Consider the following 11,450-nt stretch of genomic DNA (forward strand, 5'->3'; position numbering starts at 1 on the left):
ATTGGAGAACAGGATGGGTAGAAGATGTGAGGTTATTACTGTTTCAGACTTAAGAGCTGCTGACAGCTTCTGATTTGCACTCTGCCCGGGTCATGCTTGACCCCATGGGGTGTGGGATACGGAACACTGGTGACCAGTGGTTGGCAGGGAGGGGCTTCCAAGCATCACCTCTCTCCACGGCGTTCCACCAAGAGCACAGAGAAATTCATAACTTAAGTACTTATTTATTCAGTTCAGCCCAGGGCAACTGTTTTAAAAATCCATACACAGGACAGGGCGTGTGCACACCGCATGTGGTCTCCACAGCGTCATGCGTAATGAATTAATCGGCACAAGACAGGTTGAGGAGTGCAGATGAACCTCGATCCATTCAGGCTTAGGCAATTTTATCCTCAACAGACCTTCCTAGAAGACACTGAAATACATTCTGCCCTGGCAGTTTGTCTAAAGTAGAAACGCTTGAGTTTTGAAACTTCTGGTCAGGTACTAAACGGAGACCGTGTTCCACTTTGGAAAGGGCCTCAGCGTATCTGCGGGCACTTGTTTTTATGAGCACCGGGAAGGCTCTGCTCAGAGGAAAACAGGGCAAGCCCACGCTGGCTCCGGGGCGGCCTGTGGTGCCTCTCACTCACCACAGAAAGGTCACTGCACTTGGAACCCCCTTCACAGTCAGGTTAAGCCTCCAGAAACCAAATTTCTAGCCTGCAGTTTGCTTCCCTCCCCTCCTCAGACTGCCCTGCTGCCGCTCCAAATGGCAGCTTATTCTCCAGTCCTGAGGGTGCCCCCCCCCGATCATCAGTCCCCAGGCCCACAGTCGTCTCTGTTCTCACAGAAATTCAGTTTGCCCCGTGCCTCTGGGAACTAGAAAGGCTGGAGCTGGGAGAGCTTGCTGGAAGAAAGAACAAGGAATTACAAGAACATTATTCTCCTAATCCGTGTCGAAACGTGATTATGTGGCATCTTTCCTACCCATGTGGCACTGTCACTGGGCACCTAGTGTCTGATCCTGATGTGGCCAGGCTAGAAAAACTCTGCCCACGGGCCAGGTGTAACGGCTGGCCCCTGGCTGACACCCAGAGTGTGCTCGCCACAGTCTGGGGAGCTCGGCACTCCGTGGGTCTGGCACGCGGGGCAGGGGCACCAGATAGCCCAGGAAGGTGGCCGAAGTGAGCCCAACAAGGCCCCTCTCAAAAGGCTGAGGCCAGAGGAAGGGGCTGCCGCCCCCTCCCAGCAGTGGGGAGGAGCCAGCCTGTCTAGTCCCTGCCAGGACACAAAGTGGCCGTCTTGCAGTGACGCTGACATTCTTTTGCAAAGCAAACACATTACACCAGACGAGCCTTTTCAGCAAGGCTCTGGGAGAGGAGACATGCGCTAGGGAGCAAGCAAGTCACGACAGATGTCTGCAGAGGATGCGAGGGACACGCCCTTCGGAAGGCGCCAGGGCTCTCCGGCCCAGCGAGACACGATGTCCAGGCTCCCTGTAAATGCCATGACTTGCACTGGTGATCCTCAGCATTCAGAGTTACGTGTTAAGGTTTAGGTTCTCAACAGGATGTCACAGCCCCAGGAACCTCAGCCAGGCCTGCCCGCACTTCTTGGTACAGGCAACCCAGACCCCCCAGAGATACCAGGCTGTGGACAGAAATGCCATCAGAGCATGAAGTCCAGTGACTGTGAAACCAAAGAAAAGGCACCACTCTCTGGTGGCTGCTGGCCAGTGTGGTAAGTGTGGTTCTTAAAAGCGGCCCAGGGCGCAGCAGGCTCACACGTAAGCTGAGCTGTAGCACGTATGTGTTCGGTCCAAGAACATGGGCTCAGGTCTACCAGACGCCCTTCTCAAAAACACCAGAACCTGTGCTGCGCGTGGCTGCACAGAGTGTGAGCTGGGCCTGTGCTTGCAGCCAGGAGGCCCAGGAGAGCAGCACTACACAGGGTCTCGCCTTCCCTGCCGTCACTATAAGCAGGACCCACGTTTGGCCAGGGCTGGCCCCTGATGCTACCGCCCACAGACCAGGCCCGGCCACAGCCTCGTCTAGACAGGAAGTCCCCCGGCTGCCCCCTCCCGCTGCCGGGGACCACAGGCAGCAGGGAGGTGGGCGGGCTCGGATGCCTGGGCGAGAGTGCCCCTGCCTTCTGCAGCCACAGCCCGGAGGGTCAGCTGGCGGCTCAGGGGACAGTCTGTGGCCGAGAGACGGAGGCCTCTGGACTTTGGGCCCTTTCCCCAGCCTGGTGGCCTCGCTGGGTCAGTGTGGCCAGGGATCCAGCTGGCAGGGGAGGGAATCTGAGCCCAGTGTGCCTCAGAGCACCCCTCAGTTAACAGCCACCTCCAGTGGGTGCCCACAGACCGGCCTCCGCCCTTGGACGCCTCCCCCAGGGCCTGACAAGTCTGACGCCTGCTGAGCGCCCAACCACACCTGCTGGGCCATGTGCCCTGGGCTCCTGCCTGCCTTCCCCACCCCCACGAGCCAGGCCGCCCAGCTCCCTCCAAGGCAGGGAGGGAAGCACCAGGCCAAGCCGTAAGCCTGTGCCCCGTCTAATCGTAGCAGGGTGGTACCATCAGTCGTGCCACCCGGCTGCCACCAGCCCAGCTCAGCAGTCACGGGGCAATCCCTTCCCTGAACTCATGCTGCTGCCCTGACTCTCCAGGCCACTGCCAGGCTCCCGGCCCCCGCTGGCGGCTCGTTCCAGGTCTCCGAGGTGACCCGTGACCACCCGGTGCTACTCGGAGCCTGGCCTCCAGCCTCAGGAAGTGCCCAGGGCCAAGGACTCATCCTTTCTTTGCCCTGAGCGCTTAGCATCAGTCTCCCGTTTAACTGAAGATTTCCATCTTCTGAAGGAAAACGATCCAGGTCTTACAGCATGAAGACAGGAGTAGAACTTTGGTCTTGAACGGCCTGGCAGTGTCTCGGCAGCCTCGTTGGCAATTTGCATTTCTGAAATTCCCCATACCGCAAGCGAGTTCTGTTCCCTCCCGACGCGAGGCGTGGACGCTGAGCTGACGCGGATGCGGCCGCGGACACGGCATTGGCCCCGCCCAGGAGCGCGCGCGCTCACACCACCTGCAGGCTGCGCTCGTGCCCATCCAGCTGCACTTTGAGCTTGTGCAGCTCCTCGATCTCGCGATTGTGCCGCTCGGTTTTGTGGCGCACCAGCGAGCGGTAGAAGTGGATGGTGAAGACCACGAAGATGAGGCCCACGGGCACCATGATGATGGTGGACACCAGGGCGGCCTGCCAGCCCGTGTGGCCCCCGGGGCCAGGTGGGGGGCCGGGCTGGTGGCGCGCGTCCACGGGCAGGAACTTGATCCAGCAGAGCAGTACCACCTCGGCCAGGAAGAGCAGGATTCCCAGCACGGTGGAGAAGCCCCAGGCCAGCTCGATGTAGGGGTGCATGCGCTCGTGCGGAGACTCGCTGATGGAGTTGAGGTTGTGGATGTTGCTCACGGCCTCCACGTTGGGCAGGATGCACGTGCTGATGAGCAGCGCGAACAGGTGCACGGCCACCAGCACCGTGGTGCACGCGCTGAAGGCGATGAGCAGCGGCCGCGGGTACTGGTACTGAGTCTCCAGCTGCACCTCCACCATGGCCACCTGCAAGGCAGAGGGCGTGCTGGGTCGGGGCGCCCACAGAGCAGAGGGCACCCTCCTCGCTGATCAAATATTTTGAACTTTACTCTTTTTTTTTTTCTGATTAGCTAAAGAAGATCTCGCTAAGGGAAAATCTAAAAAGTACAGAAGAGGCCAGAGAAGCACTGGGCGGGGCGGTGATCGCACCCTGGATGCCAAGAACATAGGTATATTGGGGTGCCGGGCTCCGGCCCAGGGCAGAGGCCACACTTCCCTGGGAACATGCGACTTTGCTGTTGATATCAGAGCCAGGCTGCAGTGGAGCTTAGCTGCAAAAACAATTGATGTTTTTCAAAAAAACAAACCTGACCTTTCAAGAGGTAAAAAGAAGTAATGATGGAGGCTCCTGATGGTCCCTAGAGTCAAAGCTGTACACTGGATGGCCTCACACGAGCCACAGGACGCCTCTCTCAGCTGAGACCAAAAGCGGGAGGGAGCAGACACCTCTCCGAAGGTCGGGAATGGTCATATACGTGAAAACAACGGTGAGGAGGGGAAGCTGGGAAGGGGGCGGGGCTGGGAAAACAGCTGAATCAGCAGCAGCAGTCAACAGGAGCAGGAGGCCAACAGTTAATATCTAAAAAGGGTAAGTCAAGAAGCAGCAATTCCCAAATGTCATTAGAAACGTGGAGGCGGAGAGGCTGCAGGAGGCTGCCTCCAGGGGTGGGAATGCAGGGCTGCTGGGGTTTGTTACAAGCCGTTTGCAGTACTTAATTTTAAACTGCACGTGTGCTAACTTTGAAAAAATAAAAACGACTTTTAAATGAAAGGGAATAAAAGGCTCACAGAAGGACCAGAAGCCCCCGCTTATCTCTGTAGCAGTGAGTGTCTATTTAGGCTGGGACCTGCTCACCACAAGCCCTAAGGGGCTTTCAAAGTCCAGACTGGGCGCCAGGCTCCTGCCACGCTTCCCCAGGTCACACCCAGTCCACTCCCCTGCAGCCCACATCCCACCCCAGCTCTGTGGGCCAACCCCAGTGGAGGGTTTAGTCCAGGCTCACCAAGGGCCTTCTCCCAGGCACCCAAAGGTAAGAAACCACACCCGTCAAGGAAGGGGGAGCAGGGAGGCAGAGAGAAGCCAGAAGGCTTTTCCACTCACGCTGTTTGTCTCCTAGAGCTGAGCCATCCCTTTTTTGTTGTTGTTGTTGGTTTGTTTTGTTTTGGGCCGTGCTGCACGGCTTGCGGGATCTTAGTTCCCCGACCAGGGATTGAACCCCGGGGCCACAGCAGCGAAAGTGCCAAGTCCCAACCACTGACCACTGGACTGCCAGGGAACTCCCAGAGCCATCCCTGTTTTAAAAAATTTACAAGAAAGATTTCATAACTTCTAGCAACTACTGCCTCTTAGTGAGAACCTCATCCTCTCACTCTGTCTTCAGTGAAGATGGAACATTTGGTAGGTAAAAAGAAGATATGCCAGTCCTAGTGGACCACAGCTGAACAGAAACTCAGCAGTGATTACTGCTCCATAGAGACAGTAGCCACACTACTAAGAGGAGGGGTGGTCCTTTCTCAGTGCCCTTTTAGCCTGGGTAGGCTCTTGTGACCACAAAGGATATGGCCCAACAAAAAAGGATGTCGTAAACTTCAGAGGGTGCAGAGAGGAGAAACAAAGATGATTCAAAGGCCTATAAGGAAAGCAGTTTTGTTCCACCTCAAGAGGAGAAAAGGCCAAAGGCCATTTTTCAGTGTATTTATGCAAAGATTTTTATGAAGCGGTCCTGGATCACTGGTTCTCTGTGTTAGGGGCAGGATAAACACGAAGAAATAAGCTTAAGGTCAGGCATAAGCACTTGCTGGAAAAAGGAACAGCTTTGCAATTCTAATTAGGGAATACATAATATGGAGAGGAAACTCTACCTACAGAACGGCCTGTTCGTTTTTCCATGTCCCTGCCCTTATTCAGCTATGGTTTCCACAGTGGAAATGTTGATACTAGCTGACGATCTGTATTCATCACTTCTTTCTCCTGGGCTGCTCTGCAGTCTGAATAATTATCTGATTTACTGGGGTCTGTGTGGCTTCTGAAATGTATCCCCAGCGGCTTAAGGAAGCACTTGCTACAGAGGAGATACTCCATAAATGCTGAAGAAATGAATTATTATAATAATTCATTATTATTGAATGAATAATACTATTGAATGAATAATAATGAATTATTATTATTATTCAATGGTCACTGTCCTCATTCTAAGGCCACTTCACGCCCCTGAAGGCTGCCATTAAGTCTCAAACTACTCCTCCAGAATTCACTCTTTGCTTTACAGCTTTATTCACAGGGCTTGTTTTCAAATTTTAATGAGGGGTTTTGAATGCCTTCAAACTTGGGTGAGCATTTTGTTGGAAAAACAGCGACTCTTCCCTAAATTTGGAAGTCCAAATGTTTGGAAGACCGGGGTCTCAAGGGACAGCTGCAGACGGGAAGTGATTTTCGAGACCCAGGCCCCGCACAGAAAGGAAACCGTCCTACTTCATTACATCATGCAGTACTTCTTAGTTAGTTTCCCAAAGTTAAAAAATATATAATAATAAATACAGGCCAGAAAAATTTAATGCAGTACATGCATAGTATTACTATGCATTATACCCTACTGTGAGGGTAGAAAACAAGATCTAATTTTAATAGTGACATCTAAACTTCTCTTGCTATTAAAGTTAAGCTTGAGAAAATATTCCTCTTTTAATGTGATGGAAGAAAATCATTTTGAGCCAAAGTTATGTCCCATATGATTGTACACTTTTGTAATTATGTTTTAAACAATAAAATGCAAGACCTAAATAAGCCTTTGCTTTGAACTACAGACCTAAACCCAAACTGACTGCCCTCTAAATTTGGTGACCTCTGCCCTGCCCTGTATGAAGTCACGCCCCGACTACATGAAGTCTCATTTTTCCACGGGTGACCCGTGCCGATGACGGGCAGGCCCTTGTCATGGGAGTCGCCGCACTGCCTCGCTCGGACAGCTTTTTATTTTCTGCGTATCCATTTGACAGCTGAGGCTCTGGGATATGCAAAAACAATTGTTTTTACATTAAAAAAAAAATGGCTTCCAGCCCAATAGGACCTCTGAGCAGACAACAGGGAAAGAAAAGGAGGGGCGGCCGCAGTTCTCGCTGGGAATCCGGAATCCTGACATCTCCGCTCTCTGGGACAATCCCCTGAAGGGATGAAGGTCTGCAGGCTTTGAAGTCAACAGGGGATGTGGCGCTTTTTCAGGGCCCGCGGTTTTTCCCCAGACAGACTCTTGTCCTGGGGGATGACTCAGAAGGAAAGCACAGCAGGGCAGCCTGGTGTCAGGCCAGAGGCTCTGCTTCGTCACCCCAGAGACCACATTCAGGGAGCATCTGCGTCCCCAGCTGGGCTAAATTGAGCAAACGCAACCCATGCCACAGTTTCTGCTCAAATTCCCAAACTCTTGGGTGGTGCCTGAGATGTGCAGATGTGGGGACTTTTCCCCAGGAAACCTTGTACCCTGAAGCTATTTTAGTTACCCCACTAACTTCCTTGCCAAGGAAATACTGTATGTGAATGTGAGAGTGGGCTTTCTGAGGGCTCTGGGGCTTGGGGACTCCCCTGGATGCCCCAGGCCACCCCTCCAGTTGCCAGAGCAGTCCCCTTGGAGGAGGTGAGACCTGGGCAGAGACTTACTAATGGTCCATCCTGGCTGTCAGCAGGGCCCGGAGGGAGTGCTTTGCTCCCTGAAGCATCACAGGATTTCAATTAGCAAAAGCCCACTTCACAGGCTGTGTTTCTCACCATGTGTTTCCACTCACCATGGCAAAGCCCGAGAGGAGGGCGGACGTCCGGCTGGAGGCCTTCAGCTTGGCCCTGCTCAGGTAGAGCTTCCTCCAGGAGAGGGCCTGCACAGAGTGGTGGTTGGAGGTGACCAGTTCCAGGTAGCTGCGGCGGACCCAGTCCCGGTAATCCATGCCCTTGTGGCCGGGCTCCGAGCAGGCGGGAGTAGAGGGGTCCACAGGTACGTTGAGCTCGGCGCTCATGGTGGGAGCCAGGCTGCGGGCAGCAGAGACACACTCAGGCATCCCAGAGGGTTCCCGGGGCCTGGAAAAGCCAGAATCCAAGTTCCTTTAACCTTCCCTGGGGGCCCACTGTATACACCCTGTGCCAGGGCCATGGGATCCAGGGGTGCACGAGTATGGGGCCCTGGCCTCTGAGGCAGTCCTCACACGGGAATGTGGGGACCACCTGCAGGAAAGGAGGGGCAGGGGTGCATCTCCAGGAACCATCGCAGCATCCAGTGTTCCTCCACAAAGCAGGAATCTGGCCTCCCATCCCGAGCTCAGAAAGGCTCCAGCTGAGTGTGGCTCTTGGTTGAATGGAATTCCAAGGTTGGCCAAAAGCACCCAAGGACTCCGCTGAGGTGCACCTATCTTCAGGGAGTAGGGAGCTGTAGCATTTCGGAAGCTTTTAGGACCTAAGCTTCTGGATTTGACCCTGCCATGTGAGCGTGACACCTGACCTTTCCAACCTGCTCATCTTCACCTAGGGACATCCCCACCCTGCTGGGCTCTTAGACAAGAGAGTGGAACCAGAACTGCTTTCCAACGGCCAGGTGCCAACCATGAAATCAACATTTCCAAGCAGCCGCTAATTTCTCAAATCCAACTTAGATTTTAATCAGCACGGTTCACCCTGAAAATACCTGGTTTGTATAACTAAGGCCACATCCGGGCTGCAATGGAAACCTTTAGCACAATGAAAAACTGAATTGGCCAATTGACGTGAGCATGGTTTTTTGTGGGGGTGTTTTGTTTTTGTTCCGAGAAATGGAGGCTGGAGACCCCTCGAGTGTCCCAGTAGACATCTGGTTTGACAATAACACACGATGAAGATCAGAAGGGCTGATCTGTTGAGATTTGTGAATTTAAACCCAAATCTCCACTAATCCAAATAGGGGATTGGCGGTCTTGCATGGCCCAAGGGGCCGGCCCATGCAGCAGCCCGCGGGATCAGCTCGAATTAATCTGCAGGGCAGGCTTCAAGGGCACAGGCACCTCACAGCTCACTTGGCATCAGATATTAACTTGTACCTTCAGGCCCGCATAGGCCCCGTGAAAAGCCTTCTTAAGGCTACTACAAAACAGATCAGTGCTCCCAGGTTCCAGGGAGACTGGCTGGGGGTGGGTGGGTGGAGTAGGGGGTGTTCACCAGGGTCAGCGGCTGAGGAAATGCCCCACACTTGATCTGTCTATGCCAATCCCTAAAAGGATTCTCTGGGAAGGTCCTAGAGGCGGGGAAGGCCTCTCTCTTTTGGGGTGCCTTCCTCTTTGTCTTCCGCCAGTCTGTGGAGGCTCGGTTTTTACCGGCCAATAGGGCCCCGGGAAACAGTTCTGTGCTCTTCTATTTCTGCCTGCGATGCCAATTACTAGGTCATTTACAGGAGGGCCGACTTGGGAACCTTGGTCACCCCCACCCCCCCACCCCGTCCACATCTGCAGCCAGCAGCACTGCTTGCAAGCACTTCAGTCACAGGAATGTCCCTTCCCTTGGGGAGAGTTCAGAGAAATGTTGTTCACTAACCAATCCATTGGCTGGCTCCAAATAATTTAGAATGGCGTCATTTGGAAATACATTTTTTTCTCTTTTTCTCCCCCTACGTATCAGAAGTGAGCCCACAGGTATGATGAAGATACTGTCCAGTGTGTGGTGGGGTGAAAGGCACAAGCTTTGCCCCCTCAGAGGATCCATCTCTCCATCCTGCATCCAATAAATGCTTCCTGAGCCCGAAGGTAAGACTGCATTTGGTACTCAAGGATCAAAGATGAAAGGTGAGGATGTGCAGTGGGGGAGTGAGATAAGGGCGGGGGGATTCTCATCCAGTGAGTGAAATGCTGCTTTAGTGGAGGGGGTGTGAGGGCTGAGGGAGTGCAGGAGGGGCTGGCTGCCTCAAATCTTGACCCGGGAGAGGGGCCCTGCTCGGGAGCCAGGAGAGGGACAAGGACGTGGGTAGTGAAGGTAGCATTGGCGAAGAGGGACCCTCCCTCAAAGACAAGATGCTGCCCACAGGGGATCTTCTGAGAGGCAGGGTAGGAAAGCCAGCTGCAGAGGGGGTCAGGGAAACGGGGGTGGAAGGCAGGATGCAGGGAGTACATGGGGCCTGGAAAGCACGCTCTGGAGGTGCCCGGATGCAGGGGCTTGGAAGGAGCTGCTGAGGGAACAGTTCAGGCTCAGTCTGGTCTGTGTGCTCAAACGCTTGGCCGACTGGGAGGGGCAGGAGGGCCTGGTGGCCTCCAAAGGGATGTATGGGGTGAAGAAGAGGGAAGCACAGGGACCATCAATGAACGAGAGCTGAGCTCAAATTGGAAAGTGGAGAGCTTCATGGGCAGTGAGGTCTGACGGTGGTCTCTGGGCCATGGTGGCCTCTGGGCAATAGCCAGGCCAGCCTCAGCCCTGCAGATATCCTTCGAGTGGCAGGGTTTGGGAAGGAAGGGCTGTCTGTCTGCTTGGAGCCTGGGTCTTGAGGCAGGTCTGTGGGTCCTGAAGACAGAGAAGCCACTTCCTGCACAGGGAGCAGCCCAGACTGGATTCGGATCCATCCTCCCCCTTCCAGCCCCAGCGTCCTACCCTGGGCCAGGCCTCCTCCCCCTGCCTCCCCCACTCCAGGGGCAGAGCGTGGGCCTCACACTCCAGGGCTGGGCTCAGGCAGTGGGTGGGGTGGGTCAAGATGGAGCCCTGCGTTTCTGTCAGGTGGCAGAGGCTCCAAAGGATGCTCTCCTGGCTGAACCTTGTGTGTTTTTTGGTTCTGTTTTCATGTAAGGCGCAGTCAGAGAAAAGAGGTCTTGCAGCATAACAGTGATGTTCTCTCTAAAGATTAGCTATTCTCCTCGGCGGGGCTGCTGGAAACATTTCCGGGCGGTCGGTTTTGGGGTTTGCCTGCCTTAACTTCCTTTAAACATCTGGGGCACGAGCAATGGCGAGTGCCACGCAGAAACGCCTGTTTCTGACTCTCTTTTTGTCACACCCGTGCAGGGCGGGGGCCCAGCCCCTCCTGCTCCCCTGGGTCTCCTAGAGGAGTCCACCTGCATCCGTGTCCCTTCCCCTCAGGAAGCCCCAGCAGCCGCAGGACCCGCATTCGGCCCGCACCCGCGACCTGAGTCCTCTCGGCGCCGCGCCCTGCCCGGGGAGCCCGCGGGGTTGGGGTCACCTGGCCGCCTCCCAACCCCGCAGACGTCGCGTCCCAGGCCTGCCCAGGAGGAAGCCGGTCCCCTCCCCCGTCGAGTCTCCTGGTGCAATTCCAGTCCCCCGCCAGACCCCCCGCGGCGAGCACTCACCGAGCTGCTCTGCCCGCCCGGCCCGGCTCCGGCTCGGGCTCGCGGCAGGCGGCGCTGGCGTGGCCGTGTGGCCCTGTGGCCCAGTGGCCCTGTGGCCCGGCCGGGGCGCAGAGCGCAGCCCCCACCCTCCTTCCGCCCGTCCCTCGGGGTCCCCCGGCCCCGCCCCCACCTGCCCCGCCCCCGCCGGCCCGCCGCAGCCGCTGCCCGGGCAACGGTGCGCCGCCGTCACGTGACCGGCCCGCGGGGGCGCTGTGGGCCACGTGACACTGTGGGCCGGCAGGGGCGGGGCTCGAGGCCCCCCCCGGGGGTCCCGGTGGTCCCAGCTGCGTGGATGGTGCTCCCGCCAGGGCGCCAAAAACCCGCTAAAGGTTGCTCATGTCTCCTACTCCCTGGGCGCGCCGCGGGTAGCAGTGAGCAGGGATCCGCGCCGCGGCGGTGAGCAGAGCCGGAAGCCTGGGCATCCCTCGCTCTCCCGCCCCGCCGGCCGCACGAGCGCCCTGGGCCCCGGCGACAGAACGGGGAGGCTGCGCTTTC

At 56.0% G+C, this 11,450-nt stretch overlaps 1 protein-coding gene across 2 annotated transcripts; it reads right to left on the bottom strand.

The window, feature by feature from the left end:
* Nucleotides 1-208: 208 nt before the first annotated feature.
* ORAI2 (ORAI calcium release-activated calcium modulator 2) lies at nucleotides 209-11,040 on the bottom strand. Of its 2 annotated transcripts, none has more exons than XM_059898512.1 (3): nucleotides 10,917-11,040; nucleotides 7,401-7,638; nucleotides 209-3,590 (listed from the first exon to the last, which is right to left on the bottom strand). In XM_059898512.1, the coding sequence occupies exons 2-3, from the start codon at nucleotides 7,623-7,625 to the stop codon at nucleotides 3,051-3,053; spliced, it is 765 nt and encodes a 254-aa protein (XP_059754495.1). In that variant the 5' UTR covers nucleotides 7,626-7,638; nucleotides 10,917-11,040; the 3' UTR covers nucleotides 209-3,050. The 2 variants fall into 2 exon arrangements, with proteins under 2 accessions (XP_059754495.1, XP_059754494.1); XM_059898511.1 differs by having other exon boundaries at nucleotides 7,401-7,686.
* Nucleotides 11,041-11,450: the final 410 nt, after the last annotated feature.

This window comes from Balaenoptera ricei, chromosome 15, assembly GCF_028023285.1.
Source record: "Balaenoptera ricei isolate mBalRic1 chromosome 15, mBalRic1.hap2, whole genome shotgun sequence".
In the NCBI taxonomy this organism is placed as follows: Eukaryota; Metazoa; Chordata; class Mammalia; order Artiodactyla; family Balaenopteridae; genus Balaenoptera; species Balaenoptera ricei.

Coding starts and splice junctions, on each gene's coding strand:
- ORAI2 (XM_059898511.1), bottom strand. CDS start 7,667: ATGCCTGAGTGTGTCTCTGCTGCCCGCAGCCTGGCTCCCACCATGAGC. Junction 3,591..7,400: donor TCCTCTCGGGCTTTGCCATG/GTGAGTGGAAAC, acceptor TCTGCCTTGCAG/GTGGCCATGGTGGAGGTGCA.